This window comes from Nyctereutes procyonoides, unplaced genomic scaffold (assembly GCF_905146905.1).
Source record: "Nyctereutes procyonoides isolate TBG_1078 unplaced genomic scaffold, NYPRO_anot_genome, whole genome shotgun sequence".
In the NCBI taxonomy this organism is placed as follows: domain Eukaryota; kingdom Metazoa; phylum Chordata; class Mammalia; order Carnivora; family Canidae; genus Nyctereutes; species Nyctereutes procyonoides.
In genome coordinates this window covers 51,269,984-51,288,924 of record NW_026575135.1, presented here as the reverse complement: position 1 = coordinate 51,288,924, position 18,941 = coordinate 51,269,984, and the positions used below count along the sequence as shown (strand labels likewise).

Here is an 18,941-nt window from a genome sequence, read left to right as displayed (position 1 = left end):
TAAATTTAAAAATATGAAATCATACAAAGTATTTTTTCTGACAAAAGTGGAATGAAACTGGAAATCAGTAATAGCAGGAAAACTGGAAAAATGTTCAAATATATGGAAATAAACTTAAATAACCAGTAGGTCAAAGAAAAAAATCACAAGGGAGGTTAGAAAGTAAGGTAAATGAAAATGAGCACACAGCATAACACATAAGGATTATAGTCAATAATATTGTAATAACTTTGATGACACATAGTACCTACCCTTACTATGGTGAGAATTGCATAATGTATATAAGTGTCAAATCACTGTTGTACACCTGAAACTAATATAAAATTGTATTTCAATATACTTCAATTAAAACAATAAAACTTATGCAGCAAAAGCAGTGCTCAGAGGGAAATACATACCTGTAGATGCCTGCATTAGGAAAGAAAAAGATCGTACCTTAGTAACCTAACTTTATACCTTAAGGAACTAGAAAAAGAAGGGCAAAACAAACTGAAAGCAGAAAGAAGGAAATAAAAAATTTTAGAGTGAGATAAACATATAGAGAAGAGAGAAAACCAAAATTTCCTTTTTTTTAAAAAAGATTGACAAAATTGACAGTATTAGCTAGATTGGCTAAAGAAAGGGAAGACTCTAATTACTAATAATAGAAATGAAAGTTGGGACTTTACTACTGACCTTATAGGAAAAAAGGGTTAGAGAAGAATAAACAATTGGATGCCAACAAATTAGACAACCTAGATGAAATGGACAAATTACAAGATACATACTAACTGCAAAACTGACTCAAGAGAAAAATAGAAGACTGACATGTTGGATCAGACTTATATTAAGTAAAGAGGCTACATTACTAATCAAAAGCCTCCTAACAAAGGAATACCCACATTCATATGGATGTGTAAAGAGCCCTGAATAGCCAAAACAATATTATTGAATACGAAATATGGAGTTGGAGGACTTGTACTTTCTGACTTCAAAACTTTAGACTACAGAGATATAATAAAAAACTGTGGTATTGGCATAAGGATAAACATAGACCTATGGAATACAATTGAAATTCTAGAGATAAAACCAAATTAAGTAGGCTAACTGATTTTCGACAAGAACACCAAGACTGTTTAGTTGGGGCAAGAGCCTTCGGGCAGCCCAGGTGGCCCAAGCGGTTTAGTGCAGCCTTCAGTCCAGGGCCTGATCCTGGAGACCCTGGATTGAGTCCCACATTGAGCTCCCGGCATGGAGCCTGCTTCTTCCTCTGCCTGTGTCTCTCCCTCCCTGTCTCTCTTTCTCTCTGTGTGTGTCTCTCATGAATAAATAAATAAAATCTTTAAAAAAAATAGTGTCTTTGTCAGGTTCTAGGACAGCCTGATATCCACATTCAAAGAATAAAGTCAGACCCCTACCTCACACTGTATTAAAAAATTAACTGTATAAAAGCTAGAATTATTAGAAGAAAACATAGGGGTAAATGTTTATGGCCTTGAATTTGACAATAGATTCTTAGAGATGATACCAAAAGCATAGGCCACAAAAGGAAAAGTAGATAAATTAGACTTCATTAAATAAAAACATTTGTGAGTCTAAGAGCACTATCAAGAGAGTGAGAAGATAAGCCACAGAAAGGGAGAAAGTATTTGCATATCCTGAATCTGATAAAGGGTTAACATGCAGACTATATAAATAACTCCCACAACTTGACAGTAATAACAATAACAACATATAAACAACCCAATTAAAAAAATGCCCAAAGGAGATGAGCACTGAGTGTTATGCTATATGTTGGTAAATTCAATTTAAATTTTAAAAAATGCCCAAAGGACTTGAATAGTCATTTCTTCAAAGAAGATAGTAAATGACCAATAAGCACATTAAAAGATGTTCAGAATTACTAGTCATCCCTTTAGAATGGGAGATGCAAATCAAAACCACAATTAGATACAACTTCACACCCTAATTATTACAACTATTATGAAAACAAAAACTGCAAAATGGAAAAGAACAAGTGTTAGTGATGTAGACATGAAGAAATTAGGACATTTGTGCATTGCTGGTGGGAATGTTAAATCATGTAAAAGCTCTAGAGAACATCTTCTCAAAAAGTTAAACATGGAATTGCCATATGATCCAGCAATTCCACTTCTAAGTGTATATTCAAAAAAATTGGAAACAGAAACTCAGATACTTGTACACCAGTGTTTATAGCACCATTGTTCACAGTAGCCAAAAGGTGGAAGCAAATCATGTGGACACATGAATCGCCACATGACACATGATTGACAAATGAATAGATAAAGAAAATGTGGTCTATATGTAAAATGGAATATTATTCAGCTTTTATAAAGAATGAAATTGTGATACATGCATGCTACAATATGGATGAACCTCGAACACATTATGCCAAGTGAAATAAACCAGGTATAAAATGGCAAATATTGTGTGGTTTCACTTATATAAAGTACCTAAAACAGGAAAATTCACACAGACGTAAAGAATGGAGTTTTCTGGGGGCTGGGGAAGAGGGGAATGTGAAGGTATACTGCTTATTGGGTACAGAGCTTCTGCTTGAGAAAATGAAATAGTTCTGGAAATGGATGGTAGTGATGGTTGTACCATATTGTGAATGCACTACTTCCACTGAACTGATTGTACACCTACAAATGGTTAAATGTGTACTTATCATGTTATATATATATTTTTTACCCTAATCAAAAACAAAGGTTATGAGTACTCAAAAGTTAAACCCCCCTTACTGAAGTTTACTTTTTAAAATGATGAATTTTATGGTACACGAATTATACCTCAATTTAAAAAATTTATGAGCTGACCTTTTGGAAAAGAGCAACTGAATAAAATCAAAAAGAAGGAAAAAGGAAGGAAAAGTAGAAGAAAAGAAGGAAAGTAGAAAAAAGGAAATAATAAAGATAAGAGCAAAAATTAATGAAATAGAAAGCAAAGGAGCAGCCCGGGTGGCTCAGCGGTTTAGTGCCGCCTTCAGCCCAGGGCGTGTGTGATCCTGGAGACCCAGGATTGAGTCCCACATTCAGGCTCCCCGCATGCAGCCTGCTTCTCCCTCTACCTGTCTCTGCCTCTCTATCTCTCTCTCTGCGTCCCGTGAATAAATAATAAATCTTTTTTTAAGAAAAGCAAAGATTCAATAGTATTAATAAAGCCAAAGTTTGATCTTAGAAAACGATGATAAAATAACTTTCTTCATGAGACAATCAAGACAAATGGCAGCCCTGAATCATCTTAGGATTTTTTTTTTAAGATTTTTTATTCATTTGAGAGAGCAAGAGTATAAGCAGAGGGGAGGGTCAGAGGGAGAGGGAGAAGCACAGTCTCTGCTGAGCAGGGAACCTGATGTGGGGCTTGATCCCAGGACCCCGAGAATCATGACCTGACCTGAAGGCAGATGGCTGATCAACTGAGCCATGCAGTCGCCCCTAGGCTTGCGTTTTATTTTTTATTTTTATTTATTTAAAAAATTATTTAAGTTCAGTTTGCCAACAAATAGTATAACCTCCAGTGCTCATCCCATCACGTGCCCTCCTTAGTGCTCGTCACCCAGTTTCCCCACGCCCCCTTCCCTCCTCCCCTTCTGTAATCCTTATTTGTTTCCCAGAGTTAGGAGTCTCTCATGATTTGTCTTCCTCTCTAATTTTTCCCACTCAGTTCCCCTCCTTTCCCTTAAAAGCCCTTTCACTATTTCTTATATTCCACATGAGTGAAACCATATAATTGTCTTTCTCTGATAGACTTATTTCACTCAGCATATCTTCATGTAAGTATTTTATTTTATTTTAAAAATATTTTATTTATTCATGAGAGACACAGAGACAGGCAGAGGGAGAAGCAGGCTTCCTGCGGAGAGTCTGATGCAGGACTCGATTCCAGGACCCTGAGATCATGATCTGAGCCAAAGGCAGGTGCTCAACCACTGAGCCACCCATGTACCCTCATGTTAGCTAGCTTGTTTTTTTGCTTGCTTGCTTGCTTGTGTATGTATGTATGTATGTATGTTAGCGTTTTAAAATTAAAATAACAGATACAGTAGATGTCAGAAATCTAATAATTTTGTCAATAAATTTGAAAACCTAGCTGAGATAAGATAATTTTCTAGAAAAAATTGACAAAACTGACTTTCAACAAAAAAGCAAAAAACTGAGATAATTTTTATATGTCCTTATATTTCTTTTAATGGGTATAAAGCGTTGAATTAGTTGCTAAAACTTTATCCACAAAACCTACAAACTAACCTGTACTAGATGGTTTTACATTCGTGGAAGATATAATTTCAAACATAAAATGCTTGCAAGTGATCAGATAAATGAGTATACCTACCCTGCCCACATATAGTTCATCTTGTAAGGCTGACATAATCTTCATGCCTAAACTAGACAAGGACAGTATGAGAAAGAAAATCACACCCAATTACATGAACATTAACACAAAAATCCCATGGGGATCTGTGGGTGGCTCAGCTGTTTGGTACCTGCCTTCAGCTCAGGCAGTGATCCTGGAGTCCCAGGATCAAGTCCCACATCAGGCTCCCTGCATGGAGCCTGCTTTTCCCTCTGCCTGTGTCTCTGCCCCGCCCCCCCCCCTCAGGCTCTCATGATTAAATAAAGAAAATCTTAAAAAAAAAATTAAAAAAAAAACAAAATCCCAAACAGAACATTAGGAAACTGAATTAGAAAATGAATGAAAAAGAGTATATGTTGTTGCCAGGTTTGTTTTTCTCAGGAATGCAAGTATTAGAAAAATCTACATATTTTATTAACCAGCTTAAAATATTAAAGGAGAAAAAAGATAATTTCAAAAGATGCAGAAAAAAGTTTATCGTGAATATCCTTTAAGATAAAAACTTAGCAAACTAGGAATAGAAAGGGCTTATTTTTAACCCAATTAAGGGTACTTTGTAAAACTTGGATCAAAATTCACACTCAGTGGTGAAACTTTAGCAGTATTCTCTTTTAAGGATTAGAAAAATACTGTCATTTTTGCATAGAACTCTCAAAAGAATCTGAAAAAAAATTGTTAATAAAGTTAATACTAAGTCCAGTAAGTTTGCTGGATATATGATTAATAAATAAAATTAATTACATTTAGTATATTAACTGTAAAACAGCACTTCAAATAGCAAGATATGCAAAGTATTTAGACAAAAGATGTAATAAAATCTAATAGATCTAATAAAAGATTTGTGATCTTTTAAAAAAGATTTTATTTATTTGAGAGAGAGTGAGCAGGAGCATGAGTAGTGGGGGAAGAGCAGAGGGAGAAGCAGGCTCCCCACTGAGCAGGGAGCTCAGCCTGGAGCTCTATCCCAGGACCCTGAGATCATGACCCGAGCACCTGAGTGGCTCAGGAACTGACTGAGCCACTCAGGTGCCCCTAGATTTATGTGATCCTTAAGGAGAAAACAATATTCAAATATATAAAGGTCATTAAAGAAGACAAATGTAAAGATCTATCAGACCATGGAAAGAAAAGCTCAATTTCTTAGAGATGCAATCTTCCCAAATTAATCTGTAAAATCAGTGCAATTCCAATAAGAAATAAAGGCAGTGTGTTTTTCATGGGTTGCCAAAAGCTGATGCTAAAATTTAGAGAAACAAAGAGAATCTCTCTATGTCTATCATAAATAAATAAATAAATAAATAAATAAATAAATAAATAAATAAATAAATCTATCTTTAAAAAAAGGGGGGGGGATCCCTGGGTGGCTCAGTGGTTTAGCGCCTGCCTTTGGCCCAGGGCGCGATCCTGGAGTCCCGGGATTGAGTCCCGCGTCAGGCTCCCGGCATGGAGCCTGCTTCTCCCTCCTCCTGTGTCTCTGCCTCTGTCTCTCTCTCTATCATAAATAAATAAGTAAATAAATAAATAAATAAATAAATAAATAAATAAATAAATCTTTTTTTAAAAAAAGAATTAAAGAGAAAAAGCAAATAAGATGACTTTGAAAGTTAAAAGGGGGAGAACAGGGTAGACTTAACCAGATAAAATTTTGTGTAGAGCTTTAGTAGAGAAGGCAAGAGTGATGACGTAGTAGGCAAAGAAGCCAGTGCAAGAAGTGCTGGGTAAGAGTGCTGGGAAACAGACCCTGGCCCATACAGAGGCCTGGTACCTGTCAGGGGGCGCTGTAGGTGAGGGGCAAAAGGTTACCTACTGCTAGAAACAGTACTAGGACCATAGGGTGTGTGTGTGGGAAAAGCATGTAACTGGATCTCTGCCTCACAGCATACACAACAGGGTTAAAGACCCAGTGTGAAAAGTGACACTTCAGAATGTTTAGAATAGAATATTTATAATAATCTCGGGAGGAGAAGTTTTCCTTTTTTTTCTTACAGATTTTTTTAAAATTATTTTTTATTCATGAGAGACAGAGAGAGAGGCAGAGACACAGGAAGAGGAAGAAGCAGGCTTCTTGCTGAGTCCCCTGATGTGGGACTCAATCCCAGGACCCTGGAATCACACCCTGAGCCAAAGGTAGCCGCTCAATCACTGAGCCCCCAGGTGCCCCAGGAAGCTTTCTTAAAGCTTGTATTTTGTATAATACAAAATATATGTCATGAAAAAACAGTTTGGTTCTTTTGATTCCATTAAGATTTTAAATTTTTGTTTATCAAAAGATCATTGAAAAGGTGAAAACATAAGTCAGTGTAGGAGAAGATATTTTCAGTACATATAACGGGTAAAGAATCAGGATTCAGAATATCTGAAAAAGTGATCATTTGGTAGGCCAATAAGAAAAAACCGAAAACGGCCCAGCAGGCAATTTGGCAAAAGATAAGAAACAGGTGGTTTACAATTTAAACATATAAAGAGACATCCAACTTCATTAATTAGAGAAATGACAAATATTCATCAGTCTGACAAAAATGAAGAAGCTCAGCCGTGGGAAGCGTTGGTTAGCAGGGAAGACAGTGGGAACATTGCTGGTATTAAATTGGTACAATAGCTTCAGAAAATACATCTCACTATCCAGTGAAGTTGCAGTTACTCATATCCTACAACTTGCTAATTCTACCCCGAGGTATATAACTGAGAGAAGCTTTACACATGGATATGATAAAACATACAAGAATTTACTCACCCTTTTTGTACTCTTAGGTTGTTTGCAATAGTAAAAATTACCAACAAGCCAAATATCACCCAATGGGTAACGGGTTAAATAAATTACAGTATTTTCATGAGTGGTGTTGCTACATAGTAGTAGAACTATAAACTACATTTACACATACCAACATAGATGAATCTCGTAGTTTTATTTATTTTAAAAAAGATTTATCCATTTTGGAGAGACAGAGCACACATGTGTGCGTGTGCATGCTGGTGGGAGGAGGGACAGAAGGAGAGGGAGACCCTCCGGCAGACTCCCCGCCAAGCACAGAGCCCAATGGGCATGGGGCTCAATCTCATGACCCTGAGAACATGACCTGAAATCAAGAGTTGGATGCTTAACTGACTGAGCCACCCAGGTGCCTGAATATAATTTTAAATGAAAAACAAAACAAAACACAAATTGCCAAAGAATACTTCAGGGTCTATGCTGTTTCCATAATGTATAAAAAATGCAAAAAAATGCCATGTACTTTTGGGGTACCTTTGTGGTAAGAGTATAAAATACATGAGCATGACCTGCTGCCGACTTACAGTAGGGTTACTTTTGTGAGAGGGAAAGGACTTGGTCAGTGGAGACTACCTACAATGGTAATAATATTTTATTTCTTAAAGCTGGATGGTAGTATATGGTTCATTATATTATTCTTTATACCTTTTTGTGTATCTTAAATATTACATAGTCATTAAAAAATAGAAAGGTATGTAAATGGTTGCCAAGTAGGGGGCCACAGACACAAGTATGCAGGACAAATAAAAACACCAGCTGCCTTCATGTTATCTAAGTGGGTAGCTATGGCTTGAGTTACATTTTCCAGTGGTAGCATCTGACATGTATTGAAAAGGTGACATATCTCACAATCTTTTCTGTTTCCCTCCAGAATCTCTCTCTAGCCCACTTCAGCCCACCCCAAACTCATCTCCGGGAAAGCATCACCGCTGACCCTTCTGTCTGAAGCACTAAAGTCTTCCTTGGCCTCTTGCCTTTCCTGAACACCCCAACTCCGGCAGCCAAGTCCTGACATGGTAGCCTCCAAAACACACACTCTCTCCTCTTCCCTTCGATGCCAACCAACCCCCAGTCTAATCATTTGCCTGCCACCTGCCTCTTCCTCCCTAAGTCCCCCCACCCCACTAGTCGTCAGTCTTGCCAGCCTTCCCACCAGTCTCTTTTCCACGGAGGTCTCTTAAACATGCCAATCAGTTCCTATCACTCCCTTGCTCAGAATCCTCCAAGGTGGGGGTTAAACTTCAAAGCTCTCACCAGGCCTACAAGGGCTTCCCTATGTGGCCTGCCCCTCCAATGGCATTTCCTGCTCTGCTCTCCCCTTTCTCTTCTAGTATGCTAACTTCTCTGTTCTTTGAACCAATCTTTGCTCCCCTGAAGGCTCTCATACTTGCCATTGGGGAACTTCATCCCAGTTTTTATTATGGCTCCATTCTAAGGCTTCCACTCCCCACCTTTTCTAAAATACCTGCTGGGCGCCTTCCTCCCTCCCTGGCCTGCCCAGTCCTATCTCCTTTGGCTGTTTCCTTTTCTTCCCTTCCTTCCTACCTGATGTTATGTTTTCTGTGTATTTGTTTGAGCATTCATTTCTGTCTCCCCTCTACTAGATCATAAGCTTCCTGGGCACTGAACACTTTTGGTCTTATTCATGGTTGCATTTTTCCATGCTAAAACAGTTCTTGCTTGGCTCATGCAGGCCATGCTTAATCAAAGCTCATGCTTAATCAGAGCTGCTTCACTCAGTGAATGCACTGATAATAAGGAAAAAGTAAGATGACTCAGGAAGTACCTTTTGGGAAAATGTCCCTGGAGTTGTAGATGCATGAAAATTTGAATAAGATTAGATTATTTCATCAAGTGTAAAAGTGGGAAAAAAGCAGAATGTTCGTCAGAAGTAGTTAACTGATTTTCAGTATTGTGATGAACATTACTAATATATATTAGTAGATATTTGAGTATTTCATCTTTATTCCTGAATATTCAGGTGGGCCAGAAAACTCTTGGGATCTTCTCTTTGGGAAAGCTTACATTCAGGTCACCTGATATGTTGAGTTGCCTTATACTGGGGTCTAGATGGTCATTCTGTTTTCTGGTCAGTCCGTCGTTCTTGAACACCCTGGGTGTGACCTGGGTGTGACCCCCAGGGCTGAGGGCTGCAGGGAGGGGAGACGCAGAAGGGGAAGAGAATCAGGCACAATACTGTGTGTCCACTGCATGCCTGGGGCTCTGCTTGGGTTTCCCTCACACACAGGGGACCTAGGAGTACACTCTCCCCAAGATGCACACAGCCAATTGGGTGCCCCAGGTAGGGAGAGGACAGAACTATGGGGTGCTGCAGCTTGGCCTGACCATCTAACCCTTGACATCCCTGCAGGTCTCAGAGCTGGTCTTTGTGTCCGTCTATAGCTCCGAGTTCTGCATGAAGCTCTACGTGGACCCCATCAACTACTGGAAAGATGGCTACAACCTGCTGGATGTAATCATCATCATCACAATCTTCATCCCCTACGGTCTCCGAAGATTCAAGGGCAAGCACTACCCCTACCTCAACATTGCTGATGGCATGCAATCCCTGCGCATCCTCAAACTTATCACCTATAGCCGTGGCATCCGGGTGAGTGACCTAGGGGTGCCATGTCTGCCCACTAGCCCCTGATGAAGTCATCATTCTACCACCATCATCCAGTTACTGAATCCTACTGTATGGCAGGTTGATCTTTACCAATGGTACCTCACCTAATCTTAATGAGGAAAAGTGTCATCATCTCTGTTTTACAGATGGAGAAATTGAGACTCACAGTCCCTCAGCAGTTAGATGACACAGCTGAGATTTGAGAGGTGTGGCTGGCTCCAGTGGCCACACAAACTTTTCCTCTCTCCCATGCTACATGGTGCAAGGCCTTTAAACTATGTTCCCAGGGGTCTCTTGCTTTTTGGTGGCACTGGTCACACACTTTCAGTTGTATGCTTTCCCCATACAGCTAAAAATCTGCTGCTTCTCTGGATGAGAACAATCTCATTACTTTGTTCAGGCAGCTCTAGAGATGGTGCTCCCGCTGAGAGGTCGTGAGGTGACTAGTTTTTCTTTGCTCAGAAGGTATCAGAAAAAGCTTAATCGCTGACCCAACCTGCCATTGAGCATTCACCTCGGGGACAGTATGTTTCCCTGGCACTGTGCCCTGTGTCCACGCTTCTCCGGAAAGGGGCTGCTTTGGACTCATTTGACCAGCTAGGGTGTGTGTCAGCCTATTCTGCTGAGAGATTGCCCCCAGCCAGGCCTGGGCTTCTGTCTAGGACCTGGGCCCTACACTTAGTGGTCCCAGGCCTGGGGGACAAGATGAGAATGTTAAAGAGCTTCCCCTGCCACAGATCCCCATTCACTCATTTCATGCTCTCATGTAGTGCCATGGCTGTGTGTCCTCTCCCAAACTCAGGCCAGGCCTCCTCTCCTCTCCTTCCCTTGCATCCTGGGAAGATGTGTCTGTAACTCCTAGTCCCTGCTTCCTCACTGGTCATTTGTGCCCTGGCTTCTTCCCTCCAAAGGAACTAGCCTCTCTGAGGTTGTCAGCAATCTCTTTGTTGCCAAGTCCACTGGCCAGTTCCATTGTCCTGTCACTGCCTCTTTTTGCTGTTCCTCCAGCCTCATGAGCACTTCTTGGGTGCCTGCTTGCTTTGGTCTATATGTGCTGTTTTCTCAGGACTATACCCTAAGTTCTTTTCGCCACTCCCCTAACTCTGCATATCCTCTTTGGGTGATCTTTTCCACATTTCAGGGATCTTCACCTGCCCATGGCTCTCTCTGACCTTCAGACTCACAGCCTCCTGGACAACTCACATTCTCCTCAAACCCATCCTGTCTAAGCTGGAAGTCATCGCTCTCCCCCAATCATATCCCCAGACCCCGGCCCCTCCTTCTGTATTATATCTTTTTGTGAAGGCTGTGCCCCATCCCCATTCAACTGCCAGGTCATAAATTTGAGTGTCAGCATTGACGCCTCTGTCTCAAAGTCCTGTTGCACGGCCTCCTACGTGGTTAGTGACCTGTCCACATCTTTTCACCTCCTCCCTCCCCACCCTGCCCCCACTGGCCATCATCTTTTCACCATTCTCACCCACCTTCATCAGGATTCCTGCACTGGCTTCCCATACTCCTGCAAGAGCCCTGGGGCAGAAATGCCCCTGCAGCTGGGGAGAATCTCTAAAGGGTACATCAAATCATGGTGATGATTTGGTTTCTGGACCTGGACCTTCCTTTCAAACCTGAGAGTGGCTCCCATTGTTTGTAGGCCAGAGATGGACGCTATAATGTGTCCTAGAAGCAGGGGAGGGATGTTTCAGAGGTGCCGGGCATTGGAGTCCATGTGGACAGGAAAAAAGACTGGAGGTCCTTGGGAGGCGGATACTGGGTGATAGATACCTCAGATTGAGGGCACAATCAGGCGATTGGAAATGTAGTCTGCTTAGTGCAGGTGTTGGACAGACACCAAGATAGTGGAGGCCTAACTTGGTGCAAAGGTCACTAGAGATGAAGGAGTTGAGGGACAAAGAGGCCTGGGGGATGGTTGATATTCCATAGGGATACTGAAGGCCTCGAGGATGACAGCAGCATGTTGTGGATCCTGCAGGCAGAGATTCCAAGACATGAAGGGGAATGGTTAGCTAGAAGGCTGGCTCTTTCTAGAAGCAGGGGCTTCACCAATGGAGATAGGGTCTCTGAGAGAGAGGCAAGGGTGACCTCCTGAATCAGGCTGGGAAGAATAGGCAGCCTCCCTTGAGAGGGCTGCTAAGGAATGATGTCCTGCCAAGGAAAGAGTTTTCAGGTGAGGCCAGGAGAGAAGTCAGCACAGAATGAAAGTGGCAGAAACTGGTGGGAAACATGTGAGGAAGAAGGTGATGGCTGTGAGCTGAGGGAAAGGAAGCCCAGGGCTGCGTGAGGAGGAGGGAACCATATAGGACTGAGGTCTGGGGCAGGGACAGTGACCCAGACTGACTCCTTGTGAAGCTGAGGGCATGAGCTGTCTGCCAAGTGCATCATCTTAACTATGTTGTGGCAGCCTTGTTAGAGGCTAAGGCCTGAGGTTTACAGCGTGGTATGGATAACCCTTATTTGCAGGGCAGGGATCTAGTAAGGAGAGGACAGCCCTTCCCGCTGGCCAACATCTATCCCAAGGCTCAGCCTGGCTTGCTTGGTGACCACAGCCTTTGGTTCTTGTAGACATGAACAGAGACCCATGGGCATGCAGATAGAATATTCACACAGACATATGGCCCATGTTTGACCTCAGGGGTTTCTGTCATTAAGCAGAGCCTCATATCCCACAGTTGTTCCCTGGGGATCATCAGGCCACTTGGCTGTGGCTCACCTATGGCCTTTGGAATATCATAGGACCCCAGATCCCTAGGAGCACAGAAGTGACTCTAGATTACACATCCTCTGTACACTGGCCAGGTGGAGCTGGAGGTGGGGACCTGTACCTCTGTGCTAATTTATATTCCTTGAAGTCTAAATGATGTTTTAACAGAGTCATAGTCTCCAAGCCCACAGAGCTGGTACTCTGGCAAATTCTTGGCTCCTGTCCTCTGATTAATTAAAATGACATTCTCTCCCCCCCCATGACAATAAACCTGGACAATGAGGAAATAGTTCCTTGTTATTTTGCACACAAAGAGGTTCTGTTGGCTGGGTACCAGGAGGCCACACTACCCCTGTTCATCTGTATTTAGGCCCAAAGGACAACCATCAGATGCTGGGCTCCTACTTCTTGGAGCTCATCACTTTCCACACATCTAAGCAGTGGCACAGAAGGGCCCTCTCAGAGTGGCCGGGCCTGGGCACCTGCCATGCCTCAAGATCTTCTCCTTACCCTGAATGCCCCAGGGCCAGGAGGGCAGCTGTGGCTTAACCTAGAGCTTTGGATGGCTGAGCTAGCGGCTAGGAATTGCTTCCCCAGAGAATTTGGGAATTCAGAATCAGGCACTTATGGGAACCAGGTCATAGCTTTGAAAGCCCAGGACTTCCATGGGGAGGAGTCATCAGCCTGTGGGGTTCTGGGCAGTCATCCACTAGGACTGGATTTCTGTACCTCTGAACTGCAGACTAATGGAGCTCGCCTGGATTGTGTTTGAAGGACATTGTCAGGGCCAGCTGTCAGGAGTCCCACATGTCAGGCCTTCTGGTGAGCATGACCTCTTCTCCACTGTTGTTCTCGAGGCTGCTCAGCTTTGGCCTCAGGTTGCACTGGGCCTCACGCTGGCCTGGAAGTGCAGCCCCCAGCCAGGGCCAGTCCTCCACTCTCCTGTCCCTGGTGCTCTAGGTTCTCTGGCTCAGGGCTGCCCCTTCCGGGCCCACCTGGGCAGACGTCATCCGTACTGTATGCCTGTGTAGCATTTTCTCATGGCCACTTCCTTCTCTACCTGCAGTAGTTCTTGTGAAAGAAGTTCTGTCTCTGTGTCACAGGGAGGGAGGCAATTTTGTACATCTCACCTCTTGATTTTCTTCTCCCAAAGAGAGGAAATGTTCACCTCTGTGGGCGGCTGTCAGGCCAGTCCACACGTAGGGTAATGCCGGGGCTCTCAGCTTGTCTTTCTGATTCCCACATTATCCCAAACTGTCATCACTTCCCTGTCCTGGGGCCCAGCTCTCTCGAGTGCTTCTTTTCATAGTGTGAAGCCAATAAATGGTTTCTGGACCTGGAAAATGAGGCTTTAATGGTTGAAGTTGGTGGCACAAGGCAAAGGGCTCAGGAGTTGGTTCTAGCTCTGCCACTATATTGGAATGTGATGCTGGCCAAGGCTCTTTGCTTTTCCGAGCCTCTGCTTCCTCATCTTGAAATGTGACAAATGATAATGGTCACCTGCCTTGAAATCATGTCTGTGGCAGCATCTAGGTAGGTGACTATGTCTTAAGCACCTATTGTGTGGAGTGTAGAGAGTGAACAATGAGGAGGCATCTGCTGTGTGGAGGCAAGCCAAATGCCCACTTTCTAGGGCATCTGAAACAGGATCCAGAAAGAATGGGAAGTCATATTCCTCTCAGCCTTTGTCATTCCCACTCCCAGGGTAGCTCCCCTACTCCTCCTGGGCTTGGCGGAGAGTTCAGGGCTGGCCCTCAGCTGAGAGGCAGGAGCAGGAAACCTTGGGATGACCACAAAGGCAGGCCAGGGCTCAAGTGGAGTGGCCAGTGGTGTTGCTGGAGAGACACCCAGGCCTGAGGCAACCAGCACCATCTGCCCACAAGTGACAGAGGATAGAGGCCAGGCACCAATCAACCACTATTGGATTGGTCCAGCCTTCAGTTTGGACACAGTTCACAATCATCCATTCGTCCATCCATCCATCCATCCATCCAACCCTTTATAGAACATCTACTGTGTGCCAGGCCTGGCACTGGATACTGGGGACAGCTGTGGTCTGGGCAGACTGGACCTGTCCACTGAGCCCCACCCAGCCTGGCTATCTGGCCTAGCCCCAGTACCTCTGCCTTGCAGACACTCATCACTGCCGTGGGGCAGACAGCCTACATCGTGGCCTCCGTGCTCATCCTGCTCTTCCTCCTCATGTACATCTTCGCTATCTTGGGCTTCTGCCTGTTTGGAGTTCCAGACAAGGGTGACCCGAATAACTGGGGGAACCTGGCTGTGGCCTTCTTTACCCTCTTCAGCTTGGCCACGGTACTGTGTTTGGGAACAGTGGTGGGGGCAGAGGCCTTACAAAGGGAGAGCCAGCTGGGTATGTGGACAGGCTGGGCCTCACATGGGGTCCTCCTCATGTTCAGATACTCAGCTGGGCTGGGGAAGTGGAAGGCTGGCCTCTCAGGAGAGGCCAGGGCCCTGGCCAGGGGTCCATTTCTCCCTCTAATCTTGTGACTCCCTAGAGCACTCCCATTTGTCCCACAGAGTTGTAAAACTTTAAAAGAGTTCTCAAAAGAGAACACTTTTGGATTAAGTTTACTTTAGAAATGAAGCCCATGTCACATAGCCTTTTTGGGACTAGGCTATCACAAATCCACCTAGAATCAAGCCGCAAAGCCCAAGTCTAGAAGGGTAGACTCCGAGATCTTTCCAAAGGAGGGCCTTGCAGAGAGACAATATAGTTCTTGGAAGGATGGGAGGCCTTTTGGAGAAGAGCCTCCAGGGCACCTTGGCCAATAGTGTCTATATCCAGTGGCGCCTTGCATCCCCAGCCACCATGTATGGACTGGAGGCCTTGGACAGTGGGTGAGGGGCTGATGTGAAGGCAGAGCCAGCTGCCTCCTCAGTGGGGCTGGGGCTGCTGTAGCACAGGTGAGGAGGAGGCCTGCCCCAATGAGCCTTGGCACTTGCCCCTGGGCACACCCTGCCTTGCCCAAGCAGGTTGATGGCTGGACAGACCTGCAGGAGCAGTTGGACAGTCGGAACTTGCCTCTCAGCCGGACGTTCACCATCACCTTCATCTTGCTTGCCTCCTTCGTCTTCCTCAGTATGTTTGTGGGTGTAATGATCATTCACACTGAGGTGAGGCTGCCCTTGTAAGGCTAGGGGGTCAGCTTAGGTGTGGCAGGCAGAGCCATAGGCTAAGTGTCCAGGACGGGGTGGGGAGGTGGTCAGGTGGGCCCTCCTGTCCCCAGCCCTGCTCTTCTTCCTGAGCCAGTGCATTTTCCTGTCTCGTGATGGCAGTCAGCAGGACAGGGGCTTGGGGAGTCACTGCAACTGCAGATGGCAGCTTGAGTTGAGGCTGGCCCTGTATGGGGTGGGGCTCATCCTGCTGAGGAGCAATGCAAGGCTAGGGAAGAAGAAAGATGGGGGTAGGTGGGTGGGAAGGCAGTGAAAGCCTGTGTCTTGCCTCCATCTTTCCACTCTCTAGGACTCCATTAAAAAGTTTGAGCGGGAGCTGATGCTGGAGAGACATGTGACGCTCATGGAAGAGAAGCAGGTGATTGTAAGGCGGCAGCAGGAAGAGGTCAGCAAGCTGATGCAGATGCAGGTAGGCCATTTCCAGGCACATGGACCATCAGACCTGAAGGAGTGACCACAGAGAGGCCCTTGGGGCCAGTGTAGACAGCAGGTGGTGTTGGGCATCTCTGGTCTTAGGCTGGGCAGGTTCCAATGCTCTGTGTTTTCCACAGTTTGGCTTTATTCTCTATATTTTTGTATTTCTCTGGACCTCTTAGAGAGTTGAGAACTATAGTTATGGTTTCTCCCTTCTCCCTGGGCACAACTCCACTGCCAGGCCCACTGCCTGGAATGCTTTTGTGACTGAGGCTCCTTGATCACCAGGCAGTCCATAGGCCCCATTCACGGAGTTGAGTGAGGTCATGGAGGTCCTGATAGGTGCTCCTGGTTTTTCTAAAGTGGAGTGAGGATAAGCACACCAGGCTGGAGGTCTCCTGTCAAGCACGATACACCTGTGAAAGCTTGGGGAGGGAGCATTCTTTTTTCAGCCTAAGCTCTCTGAGCTCCTCTTGCAGAGCCCTGGGTTCTCTGCTGGGGGGTCCTGAATCCCCACCCTTCCTCCCCTGTGCAGTCAGTGCATCACTCCTTAGACCCTTCTCTGAGCTAGAGACATCTGTCTGGACCATGCCCATTTGTCCAGGGCACAGTGAGAACACGCCCAGCCACACTTGGGCTCTCCCTGGCTCTTTTCCATGTCAGCTGTACTCACTTCAGTGATGGTGGCTTATGAGGCTATGGTGGTCAGGGGGATCGAGGCTTGGAAGGAGTCAGGGCGAACCCAAAAGTCAGCTCAGGCCTTTGCCTGGGCCCCTTGTGAAGGGTCCCCAGGTCTCTCTGCATCTTGGCTATTGCTTCTTCGTCTCCATTGCCCTCTTTATACTCCCCTCTCTAGAAAAACGCTGACTACAAAAGTTTTAGTGAGCTGGTGGAGAACTTCAAGAAGACCCTGCGACACACAGACCCCATGGTCTTGGATGATTTTGGCACCAGCCTGCCCTTCATTGATGTCTATTTGTCCACTCTGGACAACCAGGACACCACAGTCTACAAGTCAGTACCCACCCCGCTGCCCCTGGTCCCTTGGAAATCAGGCCTTTCCTAGTCCCGAGGCTTCCTTCAGAGTGGGGCCAAGGCAGGTGGTCTGGGAGAGCCAGGGGGCGGTGGCCGATGTGCAGGGTGGGTGAAGCGAGGTCCTTCTTGGGGGTGTAGGACTCTGTGTGCACAGGGGCGGTGCTGCCATATGGACAGGCCTGTGACCCAGAGGCCTCTGTCCCCCTGCCCCTCCCCTGGTATCAAGGTGCTGGTCCCTTGGACTCTTCCAGCCCCTTTCTCATTGCCCCCTTTTGAGAAGTCAGAGGAAAGAGTGCTGCTTGGCAGGGCAGGAGCTGAGGCTCCTGGCCTGGTTCTGACACAACCTTCTTTTGGGACTCTGGGGAGGTGTCTGCCCCTTTTCCATCTGCCACATGGGAGCTGATTCTATAAAAACAGTGTGTGGAGCTTTGAGTTGGCTGGGCTCAAGGCTATGCTACATGTGCATCAGCTGGAGTTATACCTGGGCCATTACTGAATAGGAAGGGGAGGGGCATGAGCACAAGGAGTCACAGTGAGCTCTTGATGAAGGGAGGGAGAATGTGAGCAGGGTGGCTTCGTGACAACAGCCCCCTGGAGAGCTTCACAGGCTGGAGGAACTCCAAGGAGGGGGTCAGGGAACATCCACTTGTGGCCTAAGAGTGGGGCCAGGCAGTGTCTGGTCACCTTCACACAGTGTCTCCAACCCCACACATGGGTTAAAATCACTTACTCTGGGGGCCACAGGCAGAGCAGCAGACCCGGATTTTAGCTGATCTGATCCAGTTCTACAGTCCCTGCTCTTCCCTGAACCCATACCTACCAGGTGTGGTGAATCCACAGGTGCAAGCATGTGGGGGGTGGGGCTGGGGTGGCATGGAGTCCCCGCCCCGAGCCCAGGCCCCCTCTCCTCTGGCTCCTCTTCCAGGCTTCAGGAGCTGTACTACGAGATTGTACACGTGTTGAGCCTGATGCTTGAAGACCTGCCACAGAAGAAGCAGTCCCAGTCCTCAGAAAAGGCTGATGAGAAGTAGAGAGGGCGTGGGAAGCCAGGCACTGAGGTGCCTCGCAGGTTGAGCCAGTCTCTTGTTCAACACAGGCTTTCTGAATTGCCCTCTCTGCAGTTACTTGGGATCATGGTATTTGCCTGCCACTGGGGGTTGGGCCCGGGTAGGCACCCATGAAGTCTGATTGCTCCCCATTCCACATAATGCAGTCAGGCCTGGGGAGTGGAGAGAGGGATGCTCAAGACTTGCCCTTGGCTAGAAGCCACATCCAAGGGTCATACTGGCTGTCTCATCCCTTGACCCCAGCAGCGAGGACTCACTGGGTTCCTGGAGGACCCCAGACCAAGAAAGGCCTCCAGCAACCTCATAAGTGTGTATGGCTTCTTTGGGCTGGTATAACCACACTAATCTTGGGACCTCTTAAAGCTGGGCTCCTCTTTGTGGGTGCCTTACACCAGGTAGAGCAATATTTCTATGTACCTACTCCCATGGGGACCCCTCTTTGGAAGTTGACTTTGCTTTTTCTCTAGGCTCACAGTGGTAATGACGCTGCAATGGGTGTGGTCATGACCAGTAGGACTGTATTGTGTGGGCATGGAGCTCACAGTAGCCTGGCCTGGGGCAGTGACCCACCAGCAGTGCTGGGGCATTTCATATGGTGTCCACGGAGCAGCAGTATCAGGCCCTTTGGGCTGTTGCCCCTCCTATGGTTAGTTAGGACTCTTCACTTAAAAGGTGACATTTTCTGTGTCATTCCTGGCCACGTGACTAGCAGGGTTGCCCCTGTCCTGGCACTACCTCGATCCAGCATGA

At 45.8% G+C, this 18,941-nt stretch overlaps 1 protein-coding gene across 1 annotated transcript in view; it reads left to right on the top strand.

Moving 5' to 3' along the window:
- The window catches only part of CATSPER3 (cation channel sperm associated 3), a 31,265-nt gene extending 12,753 nt beyond the window's left edge, over window positions 1-18,512 (top strand). Inside the window, exons 3-8 of the mRNA XM_055302240.1 lie at window positions 9,498-9,737; window positions 14,611-14,793; window positions 15,475-15,615; window positions 15,965-16,084; window positions 16,946-17,103; window positions 18,050-18,512. Of these exons, the coding sequence (XP_055158215.1) occupies window positions 9,498-9,737; window positions 14,611-14,793; window positions 15,475-15,615; window positions 15,965-16,084; window positions 16,946-17,103; window positions 18,050-18,155 (948 nt within the window). The 3' untranslated portion in view covers window positions 18,156-18,512. The remainder of the gene's footprint in view (window positions 1-9,497; window positions 9,738-14,610; window positions 14,794-15,474; window positions 15,616-15,964; window positions 16,085-16,945; window positions 17,104-18,049) is intronic.
- The last annotated feature ends 429 nt before the right edge of the window (window positions 18,513-18,941 follow it).